The following is an 18705-nucleotide window of genomic DNA, read 5'->3' as shown; positions in this document are numbered from 1 at the left end:
AACCTAGTTTACATCTTGGATCATGAATTCTTTAATAAAGGAATAGTATCTGGGTTGTAATATCAAACATAACAGTTGTTCTTGGTTGGGGTGCTTTTTGTTGGGAGCAGGTGGTCACTGTGGCTTAGGCAATGCAATAAGAAAAATAAAAGGTTTATTTCAGGAGACCCTGAACATGGCTGGAGAGTTTACACTCTGCATCACATACTTCTCTTAAAAAAACCTCCAAAAGGAGCAGAGCAGAACAAAGGCATGGTGACGATTGGCGTTGTCCTTGAGAACCCATTTTGCACCAATGGGGTAATTAAACAGCTGGATGTGCATGTGGAGCATGGCACACATCATCTCAGGTGAAATTCTGATACCACCTTTAGATAGTTCAGTTCATCCTTACAAAAGCATTGCTGCTCAGCGTCTCTTCCATCTTCCCTTTAGGAAAAGTGGATGCCTTTTGCGTTGAAGCCATGCAGAACACTGGAAAATAAAAAAATTCATCTCTCACTGACATTTTATATGACATTAAGAGTGCCACTTGTAGGTGATCCTGGGTCCCTGTGTGTCCAATTTCCAAAGCAAGAGAAAGTTCTCTCCTCTTTTTGTGCTCCTGCTTCTGAAGTCTTGGAACCAATAACTCTAAAACTCCCAATTTCACTACCGCACCTACTTCCTGCTACCCTCGGAACAAGATCTGTGGCAATTTTGTTTGTTTAGTCATTCAGTTCCTGCTCTCCCCCCCCCCCCGAAGGAGTCCAGTTGGCATTGGAAAAGCAGGTAGGGATATCATTTAAGAGCAGTTGGCAAGATTTAGGATATGGGCTTGTATAAGATTTCAGAAGCAGTAAAGAACCATCCAGTATTTCTGGCTTCTGCTTGGAGCCTGGGAGAAAACACCTAGTCCTCCTTTCCTCCGCTGAAATCACTGCAGCCCAGTTCTATGGTTGGGCCAAGATGGCAGCCGTTCCTACAATCATCAGTCCAAAGGACCAGATGACAAGACCCCTCCTCTCAGCCTTGCTGATGTGTCCAAAGGAAAGCAGAAATATACATTTGGCACCAGCTTGGCTGCAGGAAGGAGGTGTACAAGGCAACATTCAACCATCTTAGGGTCACCACCCACGATCTGTGTAGGGTGTACTTAGCCTTTTAGTCTCTCAAAGATGTCCCATAAGGCAGCAGAGGTTAATGGTTACGAGTTTTCCTTCTCCCAGATGGCACCTGTCAACCTCCGAAGGTACCCCATCTGCCCCTCACTACTCTCTACAGCACATGCAGAAACCACCTTTCTGACTGTTATACGCACTATTGGTCTCGCCCACTCAATCTGCCAGAGCCTGTCCTAACTCCCCAAGGGTTGGAGACCCGCTGGCTACCCTCATCTGGGCTTGGAAAATAACAGCCTCCCTCGTTTGCAGCTAGTGTGGCAGAGTAGTAGGCACAATCGTAAAAGCTCCCTTCCCGACCCCCAGGATGTACAATTTACACATTGGGGTCATTCATGTGTGTGGACCGGTCTCAAGCGCACTTCCTCTGACATTGCATGTGTGGTAGGAAGAGTGGCCTGCCCAACTGGTAACACACTGCAAGGAAGGCAAAGTGCAGAAGCATCTAAGGTATCAAGGGGAATCTCCCACCCCTGCCCTCCACACTTATTTTTCTTTTCATCTTGGAAATAGGAGGCCTCTGTTTAAAGGAGAGCATGCAATGCACCAAAGCTTGAAAGAATTGCCCTTGGCTTCACCTGATGAAGTCATCAATATCCATGACTCGCGCACGTTTTTCTGCATAACCAGAGTCTTTTAGGATTCCCTGAACGAAACTTCCAATACTGAAATCTTCTGGAATTTCCTGTCAATTCAAAACAGAAAGCAGAGAATTTTGCTTATACAGCACGTATCAAACAAGTAGCAAGACACTGATGCTTACATGAAACTTGTTTGGGGGAGGTGGAGAATGCTTGAAATGCTTACCAAGTTATTTTGTGAACAGTGAATCCGATAATTCTTTTCCAGCAGCTTTTTCACAGCATTGGAACTGAGAAGAAGAAGAAAGTTACGACATATAGATCTTTCGGGATGAGGGTGGGCAAATACAAAATTCCCTTTTCAAATCCATTTTCCTCCAGCTGGAGCCCAAAACATCTGGAGAGCACCAGATTGTCTCCAGCTGTTTTGGACTACAATTCCCATCATCTCTGACCACTGGTCCTGCTAGCTAGAGATGATGGGTGTTGTAGTCCAAAAACAGCTGGAGACTCAAATTTGGGAAACTCTGCTCTAGTCTATATATCCATGAGTGCATTCTAATTTGTCTTGGTGACTTTTGGCTCTCAAGCTCCCTTCTTCCACAATGATTGAGATGGAAGAAAATGCTGAGAAGCTAGGTCCACCACCTTCTCCCTCCATTCTCTGCTCTTAGTTAATGAAAGATGGAGTGACAGGACAATTCTTAGCAATCGAGTCACCGGGCCTAGTGCTTCCTATTGTCCATGAAACACACACACTTCTTCCAAGGTCCAGAAGAATAACACCCCACCCAGTCTCAGTCCACAATGGTGAGCATGATTAACAAGTCAGCCAAGGAGAAACGGTTGACTCTTGCAGGAAGAAAGAGACTGCCTTGCAGCACACCAAACATTTCCTCCAATATGAGGTAACTTACTTAAAAACTGCAGCGAGTGTCTTGTTTTTCCTGACAAAGACTATCCTTAGTAGACCATCCCACTCCTAAATAAAAATTAAAAATACACTTTGTTTAAGCAGCCTTTTCAGAGGAGTTTACAGAGCTCCTGCTACCCACCACGCCTCCCCATTGCCCATTTCATTATGTTTGGGTTCCCATACATCTCTCAAGTACCCCAATCTCGCCTCTTCATTTTCCTTCTTCAATCTGCAGATTAGCTGTGTGTCTGCCTGTTTTCAAAATTCTGCATCAAGGACAGAGAACCTGTGGCCTATCAGAAGTTGTTGGGCTTCAAATCCCCTCAGCACCAGCCAACATGGCCAACCGTCAGGGATGAGGAGCGGTGTAGTCCAAGCAACAGGCTGCCCATCCATTTACCTGCTAGTAGGATATGGCGGTATTCAAAATGTGTTTAACCCCGTGAGAGAAGCCACTATGAAAAGCCCCATTCAGGTTTTACAAATTTCTCCCAAGTCACAAGGAATGTGCTTTCAAATGCAGTATAATCAAGGCACACTTTGACAGGTCTCTACGTGGATACTCAATATTTAAAGACTTACATATCGCAACAGGTAGAACAGAGGCTGACGAGGACTCTGGTTTTCAAGGTACCACTCTGCTTTAGCCTCAGTGGAAACTATGAAGCCTTGGCATCAAAGCTTAGCACCGTTAGGGCTTTTCATTCAAGCTAATGAAAGCTGCCATTTTACCACAAGGAAGAGATTAGCCCTCCTCTTTCCTCTCTAAAGGCTAAGCTTTGTTTTGCCAACACCATTCCAAATCACAAAATAATGCTCCGAAGAAGGCTCAGGTGCACTCTGAAGTTTCCACCTCATCATCTTGCTTTCTTATTAGTAACTGATGTTAACAAGGTGCGAAGCAGGGATGGGGAGCCTATGACCCTCTGGTTGCTATTGAACTCTAACTTCCATGATCCTTGACCACTGGCCAAGTAGGGCAGGGCTGCAGGGAGCTGGAATCCAAAAACATCTGGAGGGTCGCAGATGCCCCATCCCTGGTGTAAAACGCTAGGCAACCTTCACAACAATGGTTGCTCAACTGTTGTTTAGATACTATCTTGAGGAGAATATTCAAAACAATACATTGAGGACCTTTACACATTAACTACGAAAGATGTTTTCATGCATATTATATTAATATTGATGCGTCTCACCTGAAAATTGATTGGCGGTGGAGGGTTCCTTGGCTCTATTCTCACAACACTGGATTCAACTTTGGGTGGCGGTTTAAAATTATTTTTCCCTACCTGTTAATCATTATAAAAGTTAGCTCTCAGGGAAAATAATAATAATAATTTTCAGCCTCTTAAAAGCTTGCTTGCCCACCCTAGCCTTTGATCCACAAACCCAGTTTTGCCATTGCTTATTTTCCTTACCTTCATCAGATGATCGACGCGAGCTAATAGCTGAGTATTAACAGAGAGTCTGCAATATAAGGGAGAGCCTGGCTTTGCGACCAAGCGAAGAGCAAATTCTCTTTGAAACATGAGGACTGCGCACCTGGAAGTTAAAAATGAGTTGCAAGCATTGAGCCATACAGCCTTTAAGGAAGGCCAACAACTTAGCCAACACTTGTTCATCAATAGCCTACGTACAATTATGACTATTAAGAGGATACAGACAACAGCGAATGTAACAGAAGCTCTGATTAAACCCTGATTTAAAACCATTTCCTTTATTCATTTACTGCCTCCTTGCTATGTTTAAGGAAGCTGATGACAATATAATAGCAACAAACAAATACCTGACATCTCAATGACAATGGAGATTCATTTGACTGGCACACCAGGTATTTATTAATTGCTTCCATCAGATTTATATCTGTTAATTACTGATAAAACTAGAAACTTTGTGTCAATATCTATACCCCCCCCACCCTGTATTGGAGAAACATGTATCTTTTTCTGTCAATCATTGTTTTTAGTCCCCACCCCCAAATAGTACTGTTTGAGAGAACTGCAATGCATATAAAGATTTGCAGGTGAAATCTAATGAAAACTCAACTTGGGAAATGGGATGGAAGGGCAAAAATAGGACAACCACCTTCAGTCTCCAAATGTCAGACTCCTTGGGGAGATGTCAAGTGACAATGCTTAGCTGTTTCGATTTCAAGAACAAACAGCTATTTGTGCACGATCCACATAGACACCTTCCTTGCATCTTAGACATACTAATCATAACTCCGAATGTAAAAGATGAAAGTGTTTTTAGCATTCTAGCTTGACAAATTGCTCATCATTTGTTTTCTAGATCAGTTGGTTGCTAATACCAATGCACTGGGTTGAAACCAACAATGCATGAGTAGACTCCTTCTTGCTTAACAGGACTTTCCCTTCCTCTTCATTTCCTGCACTCCCCGACCCCCCCAACCAACAACTTTTGAGGTGGGGTCTGCAGAGAGGAAGGTGAAGTCCTGTTGTGTTAGTCAAAATTTGCTCTGCCTAGTGCAGACACACCACAGGATACAAGTCATTCTCCATAGTTACCATATTGGCCTGAATATAAGCATCACTTTTCCCCCCAAATTCTGACCGTGAAAAGTTAAAGTGTGGCTTAAATTTGCGACCTTACAGAAATGGGCTTTTATGATATTGCTGCTGAAACAGACATACGGTAAAACAGAACAAAAAATTTTTTATTGCCGATTTGCAAGCTTGAGACTGTTCATTTGTCATTTATGGGTGTGAGTGCATGCGGAATTTCAGCAATTGAATAGTGATTTGCGATTTTAGCAATTGTACAGTAACTTTTGCGGGCTTGCAAGATCAAAGGCTTAAATTGGCTCCGAGTTACAATTCTACCAACCGCAGTGATTTTCAGCCTGTAACCCAGTTTTAAGGGAGTAGCTTATATTCGGGTATTGTCTCTCCCCTCCCCCCCGCCCCGAATTTTAAAGGTGCAGCTTATTTACAGGTGTGGCTTATATTCAAGCCAATACAGTAATTACATGTAAAAGCACCTAAAATCTATTAGATACAATATAGTTGTACCTGAAGAAAGGCCGGTGCAGCAGTAGCTTAAAAACAAAGGGGGAGGAAATCTGAAAACAAGGGGAAAAGTGTTAATTTCATGGTAGGTTTATTACTGCAAGCCATAAATTATATTGGCCCTTTCCCCAAATCGGTTGGTTTTGCCCTTACTTGATAAGGCAAGTTAGCTACACAAGCATCAAAGAAGGGCAGGTCACTTTTCAACACATCTCCAATCTTTATTTCAAGTTTGTTAGCCAGAGGCCTGGGACAAAACAAAATTATTCCATTAATACATTTCCAAGACAGGTTCTAGGCAAAAAACAGTGTCATTCCACCGCTTTTTGCACTTACGTGCCCTGGACTCTCTTCTGAAGTTCACCAGCAAGCTTTACGTCCAATTCACAAGCAATAACCTGAAAAAGAATCATATACAAATCACTGCGTATATGATCCATACACATTGTAGGATTTTGTACCTATGTAGAATCATGATGGAACGTGAGCCACATAAGAACCAAGTGTTTTATAGAAGCATTTTCATTTCATTTATTTTACCTGATTTCCCCTCTGAAATGAAGCCCAAAGTGGCTAACAGCATCATAGAAAAAAACAAATCTACTGATTTCAGCAGATAACAAAACTCTATAAATCTGCCGATGAAAATGTTATAATAAGACTATAAAGAAAATTTATAACCAAGACAATTTCAGTGAACAATTCAAACAAAATTCAGCAACATATCTGTAAAGAGGGGGATAAAGAAATACAAGACACAGTTTGGCCAAAAAGATACACATTTTTATCACCAATCCAGCACCTAGACCATTAGTTTAGTAGAATGAAGGAGAATGGTAGAAGATTCAGAACAGACAAGAGGAAGTTCTTCACACATTGCACAGTTACAACATTTATACTCTGTGCTTTAGCCAAAAGCTTCTCTAAGTGGCTTACAAAAATAAATTCTAAAACCATCGTCACCATCAGGCTCACAAAAATACCTGACAGATGAGGAAAAAGGGGAAAGCAAACTCAAGCATAGGATCTAAGAGTTCTCTCTATAGTGCAGTTCTCTTCCCAACTCCCCCAGTAGCCAAATGTGAATAAAAAGAGAAGAACATCTTTATTACTTGGAAGTTCTTTACCTTTTTCACTTTTTCTAACATTTTTACTGTCATGTTTCCAGTGCCAGGACCAACTTCTAGAACAACATCAGTAGGGTACAAGGAAGCCTGAAAGTAAGTAACATTGGAAATTACATGAAAAACTGGTTTTAGAAAAGCAGCAAGTACAGTAGTACCTCCAGTTATGAACAGGATCCGTTCCGGAGGCCCGGCCACATCCCGTAAACTTGGTAACTGGAGGCACACTTCTGCGCACACACGCAGCGCGATTGAGCGCTTCTGCGAATGTGCACACGGCAAAACCCGGAAGTATACACTTCCGGATTTGCTGTGTTCGCAACCTGAGGTTTACGTAACCAGAAGGATACGGTAGCTAGGCCAATATCAGATGGAACATTAAAGTAGCTCTTATCCAGTAGTCTGTAGGAGGATCAGGACGATGAGAAGGGAAGTCATCATCTTGGCTTCCACCTGGTGTTGAAGAGCCTGGTGCGCAGACCTAGTTGTCACGTCAGCCACAGACCTTCATGCTGATCTGGAATGGCCACAACTACATGCCTGGCTCGTGAGAGGCGACACCTGAAGAATATTGAGGTTCAATGACAACCTCGACCATTCTGGCTTCCCATCCACAGTCTTTTGTATGATAGGCATGGAGGAAAGAAGTTGAAGGTGTCAGTTGTCTTGGCCTTTTTGTAGGAAGGCCTAGAGCGAGGTCTTCAACCAAACATGTTGAGAAGACAAGCAGCCACCCTTAGAGCAATCCCATCTAAGCCACTCTCCCACCCTTATTAGGTTCTCATCATTTAGCAAGGTGCTTTTTTATTATTATTATTATTATTATTATTATTATTATTATTATTAATTATTTGTACCCCGCCCATCTGGCTGGGCTTCCCCAGCCACTCTGGGCGGCTTCCATAGAAACCAAAAATACACTAAAATATCACACATTAAAAACTTCCCTGAACAGGGCTGCCTTTTTGAATCAGATGGTGCTTTTGAGGACACCACCTGTTCATAAATACCGAACTCGAGACCTACACAGAGCTCTCAGGATCTGACCAAGCCTTCCCCTGAGCCTCTGAATAGTAAGGCTGCAAGCTGTTTCACTTATTATTTGGGGCACAGACACACAAATCATTTTAAACCATTTTACACTAAATGAGTGGCATTCAACTGAGTTTTATTCAGCGAAGAAGTATTGAAATTAATGAACTTAACTTAGTCATATTCATTAATTTCAGAGGCTAAGCTCCAAGTAAAACTTAGCTGAATACCGCCAATGTTGTTAAACTTAAAGGTATACTTCATTATTTTCATACGGATGCTGTCTAATTGTTCTTCTCAATATTGTTCTTCATTTCTAGAAATCAAGCGATAGTGTTTCACAGTGTAGTCATATACATGTCTACTTAGGAGTAAGCTATTGAGGTTTACTCAAAGGTAAGTGGGCATAGGACTGCAGCCTTAGCCATTCACCTTTAAACACTTCTCCTTATATCAAAAATGCTTATTACCTACCTTTTCTATAATGCTGTTAACAATGAGGGGATTTTTCAAAATATGTTGACCGAGTCCAGTGTTGAACCTGATACCTATTAGTAAAGACAAAATAGTAGACAAACAAAAAGAAAAGTTAATCACAGTGCTGTTTACATTTGTTAATGAACTGCAGCATTTAATAGTCTTCAACTTTATTATAAAGCATAAGTCAAACATCCACTACCTCTTCCCATCTGTAATTTAAGAGTGCATGAAGGACCAGCTGTTGAATCTTAGAACTGGAATCAGAGTTGCAAGGGAGCCGCAAGGGTCATCTAGTATGAACCGCTGCAATGCAGGAATATACAGGTGGCTAATAAAGCCTGGGACCTTGGCGTTATAAACACCAAGCTCTAAACAACTAAGCTAACTGGTGTTTTGCTCCTGCCTAAGCAGCCAACATGGATCACTTCCTGGCCGTGGTGAAGGGGCTTGAATAGTAATAATAATTTATTATTTATACCCAGCCCATCTGGCTGGGCTTCCCCAGACACTCTGGGCGGCTTCCAAAAGAATATTAAAATATTGTGATACATCAAACATTAAAAGCTTCCCTAAACAGGGCTACCTTCAGATGTCTTCTAAAAGTCTGGTAGTTGTTCTCTTTGACATCTGGTGGGAGGGCGTTCCACAGGGAGGGCGCCACTACCGAGAAGGCCCTCTGCCTGGTTCCCTGTAACTTGGCTTTTCGCAGTGAGGGAACTGCCAGAAGGCCCTCGGTGCTAGACCTCAGTGTATGGGTAGAATGATGGGGGTGGAGACGCTCCTTCAGGTATACTGGACCGAGGCCGTTTAGGGCTTTAAAGGTCAGCACCAACACTTTGAATTGTGCTCGGAAACGTACTGGGAGCCAATGTAGGTCTTTCAAGACCGGTGTTATATGGTCTTGGCGGCCGCTCCCAGTCACCAGTCTGGCTGCTGTGTTCTGGATTAGTTGTAGTCACCTTCAAAGGTAGCCCCACCTTCTCTGAATAACTCAGAGAAGCTATGAACTATGCCGAGCAGGGCACCCAAGATGGACAGGTCATAGTGGAGAGTTTTGACCAAACGTGATCCACCTGGAGCAGGAACCGACAAGCCACTCCAGTATCCCTGCCAAGAAAGACAACATGGACAAAGACAACAACAAGCAGCCAACAACACAGCTACCCTGCTTGGTACAGGTGGTACAGGTGGCTATCCAATTTACATGCATTTATATGCCTCCAGGACGTCATACAAAGTTCTCCTTCTACCCTTTACCTTCACAACAATCCTGCGAGGTAGGTGAGGCTGAGCGATCACGACTGACCCAGTGACACTCGGCGCACTTTGTAGCTGAGCAAGGATTCAAAACAGGCTCCCTTCGTATCCCATGTCCAACTTTCTAACCACTACCTCACAACTCTGTTTTTATCTAGTACACGTTTTATGCCACCTTTTGAAATGATGCAACAAATTCGCGAGGCCGGGCTAGACTGGGAGACGGCGGACCCTGGGCCAGCGTCACCCCGGTGACTTTGATGGCTCAGCAGGGAACCGAACCCCGGTCCGGCGGCACTCTAACCACTACACCACACCGCCTGCTCCCTGTGGCAAGATCAGGAGTCAGGAAAGGAACCTGGGAAAAGTCAGTTCCCGTCTCCGTCCGCTGGAGTCTTTCCTCCTCTCACCTGGCGCTTTTCCTTCTGGGCGCTGCTGCCTCGAGCGCGGCTGCTTCTTTACCTTCGGCATGATCAGTATCACGGCCAGACCCGCACCAGCCCACGTTGCTTTCCTCGCTGTCGCGGAGAGTTCCGGGGAGGAAGCCGTCACGCGCACTGCCTGCTGGGACAAGTAGTTTTATCTACTCAGTGGCTGAACGCAGCCAAGCCTTTCTGGCGACTACATTTCCCGAAAAGCCCCGCGATCAAGACTCTCCCATAGAGATAAGGCAAATGATAGACCGTGGGAAGTGGGTCGAGAAATTGGTCCTAGGCGCCTTCTTGAGACGGCACCTGGTGCTGGAGAATCAGTGGCAGAGCTTTGTGGCACCTCGAAAAACGCAGCACGTTTATTGTGGCTGAAAGCTCGGCCCACCTCTTCACTACACGTGGCTGGGGAGGGGACTGTGACGCGCACGTTAGGATCATCACACTTGGTGCAGGAAGTGGACGACAGTAAATGGAAAGTTGTTGATCTTTAAGGTGCCGCAAGACTTCGGGCTGGTTTTGCTGCAGCAGGCGAACAGGTTGCCCGTCTGAAAGTCGGGGTGCTGGCCAAAGCTACTAGGGATGATGATGACACACAGCCTGAAGAACGCCCCATAAAATGCGAGCGCCGTATAGTTCTCTCCCAAAGATATAAAAGGTAAAGAGGGACGCATTCACTTGTCTTAAATTACCGTTTCGAATAGACCTTCAGGCGAGTTTTAATTTTAATTTTCCTTCTCCTACTTAATGCCCCACGCTCGCCCGAGCAGCTTGCAGTCCTCGGTAACCACGGCGACCCGAGGGAGGGGAGGGAACAGGGAAGTCGAGGGCGGCGGCGAGCCACGATGACGTCAGTGGGCCGCGCCGCCTCGCCCTGGCACGGTGTGAGAGCCCCGGCTAGTGGCGCGAGCTTCGGAATAAGTGGGATCCGCGTGCGCGAGACCGAGATCGCGGGTAAGGAGCTCAGCCCTGGGCATGAGGAAGCGGGGCCGCGCGTGCGGGCCACATCCCCACAGAGAGCGAGCCTCCCCCGGCCCACCACTCCGGGCAGGTCCACTCGCATGAGGGGGCGGCGATGGCGACGGCCGGCAGCTTGCCTGCAATGCCATCCCTCGAGCAGGCGAGGAGCCCGGAGCCTACCAGATGCGAGTCCTCTTTCCCACCCTGCTCGGGAGTCCAGAGCACTTGGTCGCATTCAGGATCTAGAGTGGGGAAGCGGGGCTTGTGTCTGGGCTGGACACATTGGGCTGCCTGTGCCGCTCAACCTGCGGGGAGAAATCAGGGTGGGAGTCACGACCGTGAGGCAGGGCTGCCAAGTGTGGCAGAAGAGGACACGGCCGTCGCACCTGTCCTCAGGTAGGAGCTTCTTCCGTGTCGACCTGCTGCCCTAAAGTCGTCTGGTGAATGCTGAGAGCTCCCTTGCACTGTTGGTCCGCAAAAAGGTTCGAAGAGCCTGTTGGATCTGGCCATCTGTCCATCCAGTCCGGCATCCTGTTCTCACAGTGGCCGACCAGATGCCTGTGGGAAACCCGCAAATAGAACCAGAGCTCACAAGAGCAGCTTCCACCCCCCTCCTGCGATTTCCAGCAACCGCTATTCTGGAATTGATGGTGGAGGCACTGCTAGCCTTATACTCCATGCATTTGTCTATTTATTTTTTTAAGCCATCCCACGGCCTCCTGTGGGAGAGAGTTCTGCCGTGTAACTATACACTGCTTGAAGAAGTGCTTTCTGTAATCTATCCAACGTTCAGCTTCAATGGATGTCCACAAGTTCCCATGTTATGAGAGAGAGAGAGAAAATCTTTTCTCTATCCACTTCCTCCATGCCATGCATAATTTTATAAACTTCTGTGGTGTCACTTCTCATCTTTTCTCTAAAGCATTGTAGCTTTTCCTCATAGGGGAGTTCCTCCTAGCTCAGCATTGTCTACTTTGACTGGCAGAGGTTCTCCAGTGTTTCATGCAGGACCTTTGGGAGGCAACAGGGAAGCCATAGTTCAGTAGCAGAGCATCTGCTTTGCATGCAGAAGGTCCCAGATTCAGTCCCCAGTATCTCTCGCCCTGGAGAGCTGTTGCCATTCATTGCTGAGCCAGATGGACCAGTAGCCTGACTGTGTATAAACCAGCTTTTTATGTACCTGGAGTCAGCAGAGATTGAACCTGGTACCTTCTGCGTGCAAGACTTATGCCCTACCACTGAGCTATGGTCCTTCTCCCAAGAACCTGCAGAGTTCAGTTTCTGGGCAATGAAGGGGAGGGACTGATTTTTTTTTGTAGTAGCACCTTCTCTTTGAAATCATGACCTTTCCAAATTAAGGGGACATGTCCAGTGACAATACTGTTCACTGGGTCACACAGGCTTATGTGCATGGGATTGTTTCTGGAATAGACTGGGCTGCAGAAGAATAACTATCACTGGGGAAGCAGAGCCTATTGCATTTTCAGTGGGTAGAATTGTTAAACATTTTTCTCTTGACCTTATATAAATGATGCTTTTGGGTAGTATTTTTATTACTAGCATTTGCCTTTTATTCATGTGCTCTTTCCTTAAATCCTAAAATACGCATCTCAGTGAATTGTTCATTAAACATTAACCAACAAGCAAACAAATGTTTTCAAACATTTTATAGGGCCAGTTATGCTTCTACCTGAGTGTAAAGCATTAATAGGATTATAGATGCAATTCAGAATTATTTACAGAACTGGGAATTTGGTCTTTTTAAAAACATTTTTCTTTTTTTGCAATTTAAAAACTGGCTAGTTTTTTTGACAACCAAGTATACTCCAAGGGCTCCTTCTCCTGTAAGTTCTCTGTTTTCCCATTCAGCTGCTCATTTCTGAAGATTTGCTTTGCCTGAGCACTGAATTGTTATTGTTTTCTGTTATAGTTATATTTCAACTTTATATTGAGGACACACTATGGTGGTAAATTTTGTCAGTGCTGCATTTTTATTTCTCTATGAGCAAGTCCTTATTCACAGTGCAATCCTAATTATGTCTACTCAGAAGTAGGTCCTATTGAAATTAGTGGAGCTTTCTTCCATGTAACTAGGTGTTAAGACTATACCCCAGATCACTTAAGCTGCAATCCTATCCCCACTTAACTGGGAGTGAGTCTCATTGAACTCTCTGGAACTGTACTTTTCAGAAGACATGATGACTCTAACACTAGAGACATGGTGTGCAGAATTGCAATATAATAGCATGATTGAGAACTCAGATATGTATGTGGAAAAGAGTTGTGTTTGAAATTAGCCAGGTGCTAGGCGCATTTGGCACCTGGCTATCGACCACTTGCAATCAAGTGAAGATGCCTGCATGCCAGGATGATGCCCGACATCTCCACCATCTGGGGATGAATGCATTGGATCATGACTGCTTTCACACACTTTTACCGTATCCTGTAGAATTCTATCTATTATATTTTATCGGCACAATCAGAATGAATTTCAGGAACCCAAATGCTTTTTATGTGCAGCTTGAGCAGGGGTGAGACCAAGAGGGGGATCTCGTCATCTGGGCAGCCCAGGACCTCCATCTACACTGCCCAGGCTTGCACCCCGGGGAGGTTACTTTGGTGCTGCTAATGCAAATATTATACTTCATTCCCTGCCCCCACTCCATTGCTTTGTGTATAAGCTTAACATATTAACACCTCAAGGACAAAGCTTGCTGCTTCTGCCTCAGCCCTGAGTCTGTAAGGACAGCAGGGCTCTGCAGGCTGTGTTGTGTAAGTTTACACCTTTCTTTAATAAAGCACTAGAACTGGCCATTCTGGCATTTTTTTACATCCTTTTGTATCCCTGCACCAAGCTACTTTGGGCCTGCAGATCAGGACACACAACTGCAAATGTGTTCATAGTCACCTGAGAATATACCTCATTGAACTCAGGTAGTACTTGCTTCAGCAGTATAGAGGTATAAATAAGAAAACTTGCATAACTTTTTTGAATAGTTCTCTGTAAATGTTTACCTTTTGTATACATTGTGAGCCTAGTAGAACAGTTTTGTTTGCTTCCCAGTTTACTTTTAATTATGCTAAAATTGTTTCCCCTTCTAAATTTGACAAAGTTGTATTTTTTGCAATCTTGCTAATGAAACATTGAGGTTCTGTTATTTCTGTTTATTTTTAATCAGATAGTTGGGTCACTGTAATTCACATTTAAAAAGGGGAAGGCTTTTGAGAACAAATTTATGTTCTGTGAAAAATAATTAATTACAATTATCTGTTCAGCAGAATTGCTTTTTTGTGCACGCTGAAACAGATGCCTAAAAGAATGCAAATATGCCTGGAAAATGCCTCCTTCTGTGTGTTTAATGCTGAAGTTCTACAGTTCAGGCTTTCATTGAAACGTAGAACATTTTGAGAGCAGATTGGGAGCTGAGAAATTATAAATGGAACTACAGTTGTACCTCGGGTTACATACGCTTCAGGTTACAGACACTTCAGGTTACAGACACTTCAGGTTACAGACTCCGCTAACCCAGAAATAGTACCTCGGGTTAAGAACTTTGCTTCAGGATGAGAACAAAAATCGCGCAGTGGCAGTGGGAGGCCCCATTAGCTAAAGTGGTGCTTCAGGTTAAGAACAGTTTCAGGTTAAGAACGGACCTCTGGAATGAGTTAAGTACGTAACTAGAGGTACCTTTGTAGTTTCCTTAAGAAAATGGAACAGGGAAATCATTTGATATTGTAATTGTATAAATGGGTAAGATTTCTGTTTGTTGTTTTTGGAGTTGAGACAGCTGCTTCTGATTCAGTTTTTGCTCTGTGTATTGTGCTTTGGAGAAGAGCATTTTTTAAAAAAATTATTGGTATTTGTAAATGCTTTTCATATTTGTTAGCCACCTTGAACATTTCATGGAATGGCAGAGAAGTGTTACCGTAAGTGGTGCAGGATGTTTCAGTGTTTCAGAGGCTTCTTGCTGCGAGGGAAACTTGAATCGTTTGCTTATTTTCTCTTTAATATGTGTGACTCCAGTTCTAAAAAATTGCACATATTATTTGTCTTTGTGGAATTAAACCAATGCCCCATCTGTACCTTACATTTAAAGCAGTATCATACATGTATCCATGGATTTCAACAAGTCTACAGTAAGCATGTCTAATGTTGGCTTTCACTCTATATTCTCAGTCTTCATATGATATATAGTGGTTCAATTAAATATTGATTTAAAATCTTGGGTTCAGTGAATACTTAAATTTCCAAATACAGTAACAGGTGAAGTTGCCATATAGAAACTCAGATATATAAGCTAGGCAGCAAATAGCTCCTTAAACTAGGGTTAGTCACCAAACAGGAATATCTAGTTGCCATTTTTGGGCAAGACAACTTGAAAATTGTATTTTTCAGTATGACTTTTTGGTTCCTGAAATTTATTCTAATTGTGTTGATAAGATATCACGGATAGAATTCTACAGGATGTGTTGCTAGTGTGTGAAAACAGTCAAGATCCAGGGATCCCCAGGCATTCACCTCCAGAGGGTGGAGACGTCAGGCACTATCCTGGTGCCAAGGCAGCTTCACTTGGTTGCAAGTAGTCAATAGTCAGGTGCAAATTGTGCCTGGCGAATTTTGAATGCTGCAATATAGAATAGTTAAATAGTGTATATACTTATGCCAGTGGGTTTCTCTTGAAATATCTTTGACAGATTTTCATGGATCTCAATAGTGCCAGTAGCATTGTTCTTCAGGTCTTGACCCAAGCCACCAGTCAAGATACAGTTGTGCTGAAACCAGCCGAAGAACAACTGAAACAGTGGGAGACACAACCAGGGTTCTATTCAGTATTGTTGGTAAGTCTTAAGTCATTATTGCTTCCTTTTCCCCCTTCACTCCTCTGACTTCTTTCTTGGTCAAGATATATATTGCTCATCCCAATGTATTTTTTTTAAAGGCAAAGGGGCTGTTTCTTGTAGCAGTTAATAAATTTTCAGCAGTTTTAGCATTGAGGAAGGTAGACATTAGGGGTTATGGAAGCTATTTTGTCTTTTTACTAGAACCTCAAGGTCCACCAACTGAGATGCAGAATTTAATTATTTGTTTTTGTAGATTTATAGGATACCTGCAGTCCACTCCTGCCTGCCATTTGTGGACTGGATAGGAAGTGGGTGATGGGAAACTCCCTAACCTATTGTAAGGTTTGAGGCTGACACAGTCACAGGCAAGGGGGCTCGGTACTTCTCTTTCCTTTACCTCTCCACTCAATATGGCACCATCCCTTCTTCCTCGTCTTCAAGGCTGGGTATGTTTAGCCTGGAAAAGAGGAGACCGAGAGGAGATATGATAGCCATCTCCAGATATCTTAAGGGCTGTCACATGGAATAGGGAACAAGCTTATTTTCGCCTGCTCTGGAGGGTAGGACCCGAACCAATGGCTTCAAGTTACAAGAAAGGAGATTCCAACTAAACATATGGAAAAACTTTCTGACAGTTAGAGCTGTTGGGCAGTGAAACAGACTACCTTGAGAGGTTGTGGACTCTTCTTTCTTGGAGGTTTTTAAGCAGAGGCTGGATGGCTATCTGTCATTGGTGCTTTAGCTGAGATTCCTGCAATTCAGAGGGTTGGACTGGATGATCCTTGGGTCCCTTCCAGCTGTTACGATGCTATGATTCCTTGATAAGACTTACATGGGCCTTGAAGCTAAGGAACAAGAGAGTGGGTAGCAGTGCAATTCTGCACATGTTTACACATAAGCAAGTTCCAGTGTCTTCAGTGGGGCTTACTGCCGGGCAAGTGTGCATAGAATTGTGGCTCAGTACATATCGGCATTATTTCTACATATGTCTATTATATCTATATACGATGCTTGGACCTCACTCATTCACTGACAGAGATATCAAAGGGGGGATAATATTAAGTCTGAAAACAGTATCTTTCTTTTACGCCCCTTGAAATTCAGAATACGCCTGCCTCATCTAGGGATCAGCAGTGAGCATGTCCAGCCAGACCTGAAATAGAACGGTGGGCTTCAGAAGTTCATTCGTCAGCAGATGCGGTGTTGATTGAAATCAGCATTAATAGCAAGTGGCGCAGTGGCTCCGCTTGCATGTAAAACTAAACCATAACTCATGGTTTATTAGACAACGCTGTGTGGGCTAGTGCACAAAGTCTGAGCTTTCCAGCTTCACTCCTCTGTTCTGCAAGTGGGTCCACAGACCATGCAGAGGGTATCTTAGCACTGCATCAAAACATAGGCTCCTGGCTTGTTTTGCCCTGACACATCGTTATTGCTAAGCTAGTGTCAAGGCCATGGCTTCAAGTTGGCTTGCGGTTGGAGCTTGTTTGCCAAAGCAAACTGTGGTCTCAGGTTCAGACATAATGCTGAGTTCAGCTCTTTTGGAAAGGAGGAGGGAAGGAGAAGTATTTGGCTGCTTGCACAGCCTTCGCCTACCTGGTGCCCTCCAGCTGTTTTGGACTACAACTTCCATCAGCCTCAGCTAACACGGGTGTCCTGGCTGGGGCTGATGGGAGTTGTAGTCCAAAACTGCTGGAGGGCACTAGGTTGGCCGATCCTGTCTTAGCATTATGTGCAAACATGACCAGTCTTTCCTGTATATTTAGATACTCCTTGTGTGAAACAGAAACATACAGTTGCAAAAACCGAAGGCGAGGAAGGAAGCACACTTGCTTTTCTAGTTTACATCTGACCTAAGTCCTTTCCAGCAAATAAGGGAATTTATTTGTTTCCAATTAACAAAGCTGAATTTGCCCTCAAACCTTAAAATTTGAATGTCTTTCTACCTCTTCTAATTAAGAGCAGCCCCAAGGCTACTTATGTTAATTCATTTAATTGAATAAGAATTTAACGTGGCTCACATTTCATAAGATGGAAACAGAGTTTGGACAGATGATTTATTGATGTGATAGCTGATGGCGTGGAATATTAATTTTTAGCAATGTTATATAAAAGACAGAATTTAGAATCATACACCTCACTGCGTGCAGACATAATGATAAACTGCTGGTGCATGCTGCTTTCTTGCTCCTTGAAAATTGGATATAAATAAACAAGGAAGTCTTGACTTTACATTGCATCCAAACCAGGGATTGTGGCTTATTTCTGCCTAACAATCCCCCATTTACTAGTCATCCTTAAGCCATGTTGCTTTAATGGACTCTGACTTGTTAGTATACTATGATCTTTATTTAGGTGCAATAGGTAGCCAAGTGTTCATGGTTTGTTATTCCCACTCATACCAAGGGAAGAGTGAAGTGAGAGCAATTGGGCAGCATATACCAGTGTGTTGCTTGGTTATAGTTAACCATGAAAAGTCAGAAGCCCTAGCATATTTTAAGTGTTAACTTTGTCTCTGTGTGCAAGAATCCTAATGTTAGCAATGCTCTCCTTAATTCTGTTAAAATTTCGTCAGGCCAGTTGATGAAATGGATGGTGGCGATCTCAGCCCTACTCAGTTACTAATTACTGAGTGCTGTGAGCTTTCTTACAAGCCAGGATCTTAACTTCAAACCATGGTTTAAGATCCTGGCTTGTTCAGGAGCAAGTAACCATAGTTTCCCGGTTTGAATGAAACATGAAACTGTGGTTAATAAGAGACTTCCCAGTTTAATGACAACTGTGCTGAAGGGGCTGTGTGAGAAAGAGAGCTTAATATGCCAAGGTACTGTAGCCTGAAGCAGGACTCTGAATTTGTTTGACAAAGCTTGCTCATTTTGCTGAATAATGTCTATGT

At 43.7% G+C, this 18705-nt stretch overlaps 2 protein-coding genes across 2 annotated transcripts in view; one reads left to right on the top strand and one right to left on the bottom strand.

Annotated features, from left to right (window-relative positions):
- Positions 1 to 15: 15 nt before the first annotated feature.
- On the bottom strand, positions 16 to 10660 carry DIMT1 (DIM1 rRNA methyltransferase and ribosome maturation factor). Its single transcript, XM_081213112.1, has 13 exons — positions 10314 to 10660; positions 9990 to 10140; positions 8317 to 8390; positions 6814 to 6900; positions 6023 to 6084; positions 5840 to 5933; positions 5690 to 5739; positions 4076 to 4199; positions 3854 to 3946; positions 2659 to 2723; positions 1968 to 2031; positions 1739 to 1845; positions 16 to 474 (listed from the first exon to the last, which is right to left on the bottom strand). The coding sequence occupies exons 1-13, from the start codon at positions 10446 to 10448 to the stop codon at positions 432 to 434; spliced, it is 1149 nt and encodes a 382-aa protein (XP_081069238.1). The 5' UTR covers positions 10449 to 10660; the 3' UTR covers positions 16 to 431.
- A 141-nt stretch (positions 10661 to 10801) lies between these two features.
- Positions 10802 to 18705, top strand: part of IPO11 (importin 11) — a 72368-nt gene continuing 64464 nt past the window's right edge. Inside the window, exons 1-2 of the mRNA XM_081213298.1 lie at positions 10802 to 10961; positions 15663 to 15806. Of these exons, the coding sequence (XP_081069424.1) occupies positions 15669 to 15806 (138 nt within the window). The 5' untranslated portion in view covers positions 10802 to 10961; positions 15663 to 15668. The remainder of the gene's footprint in view (positions 10962 to 15662; positions 15807 to 18705) is intronic.

The sequence above is a fragment of the Podarcis bocagei genome (assembly GCF_964188305.1).
Source record: "Podarcis bocagei genome assembly, chromosome: 11".
NCBI classification, from domain to species: Eukaryota; Metazoa; Chordata; class Lepidosauria; order Squamata; family Lacertidae; genus Podarcis; species Podarcis bocagei.
This window is presented reverse-complemented; position numbering and strand designations above follow the sequence as displayed.

What these genes read in the sequence shown, in the direction of transcription:
- DIMT1 (XM_081213112.1), bottom strand. Translation starts at nt 10,448, where the DNA reads ATGATCCTAACGTGCGCGTCACAGTCCCCTCCCCAGCCACGTGTAGTG. An exon ending in TTAACAGCATTATAGAAAAG is followed by an intron (nt 6,901 to 8,316) that starts GTAGGTAATAAG and finishes ACTTACTTTCAG; the next exon opens with GCTTCCTTGTACCCTACTGA. An exon ending in TGTTAGAAAAAGTGAAAAAG is followed by an intron (nt 6,085 to 6,813) that starts GTAAAGAACTTC and finishes ATTCTTTTTCAG; the next exon opens with GTTATTGCTTGTGAATTGGA.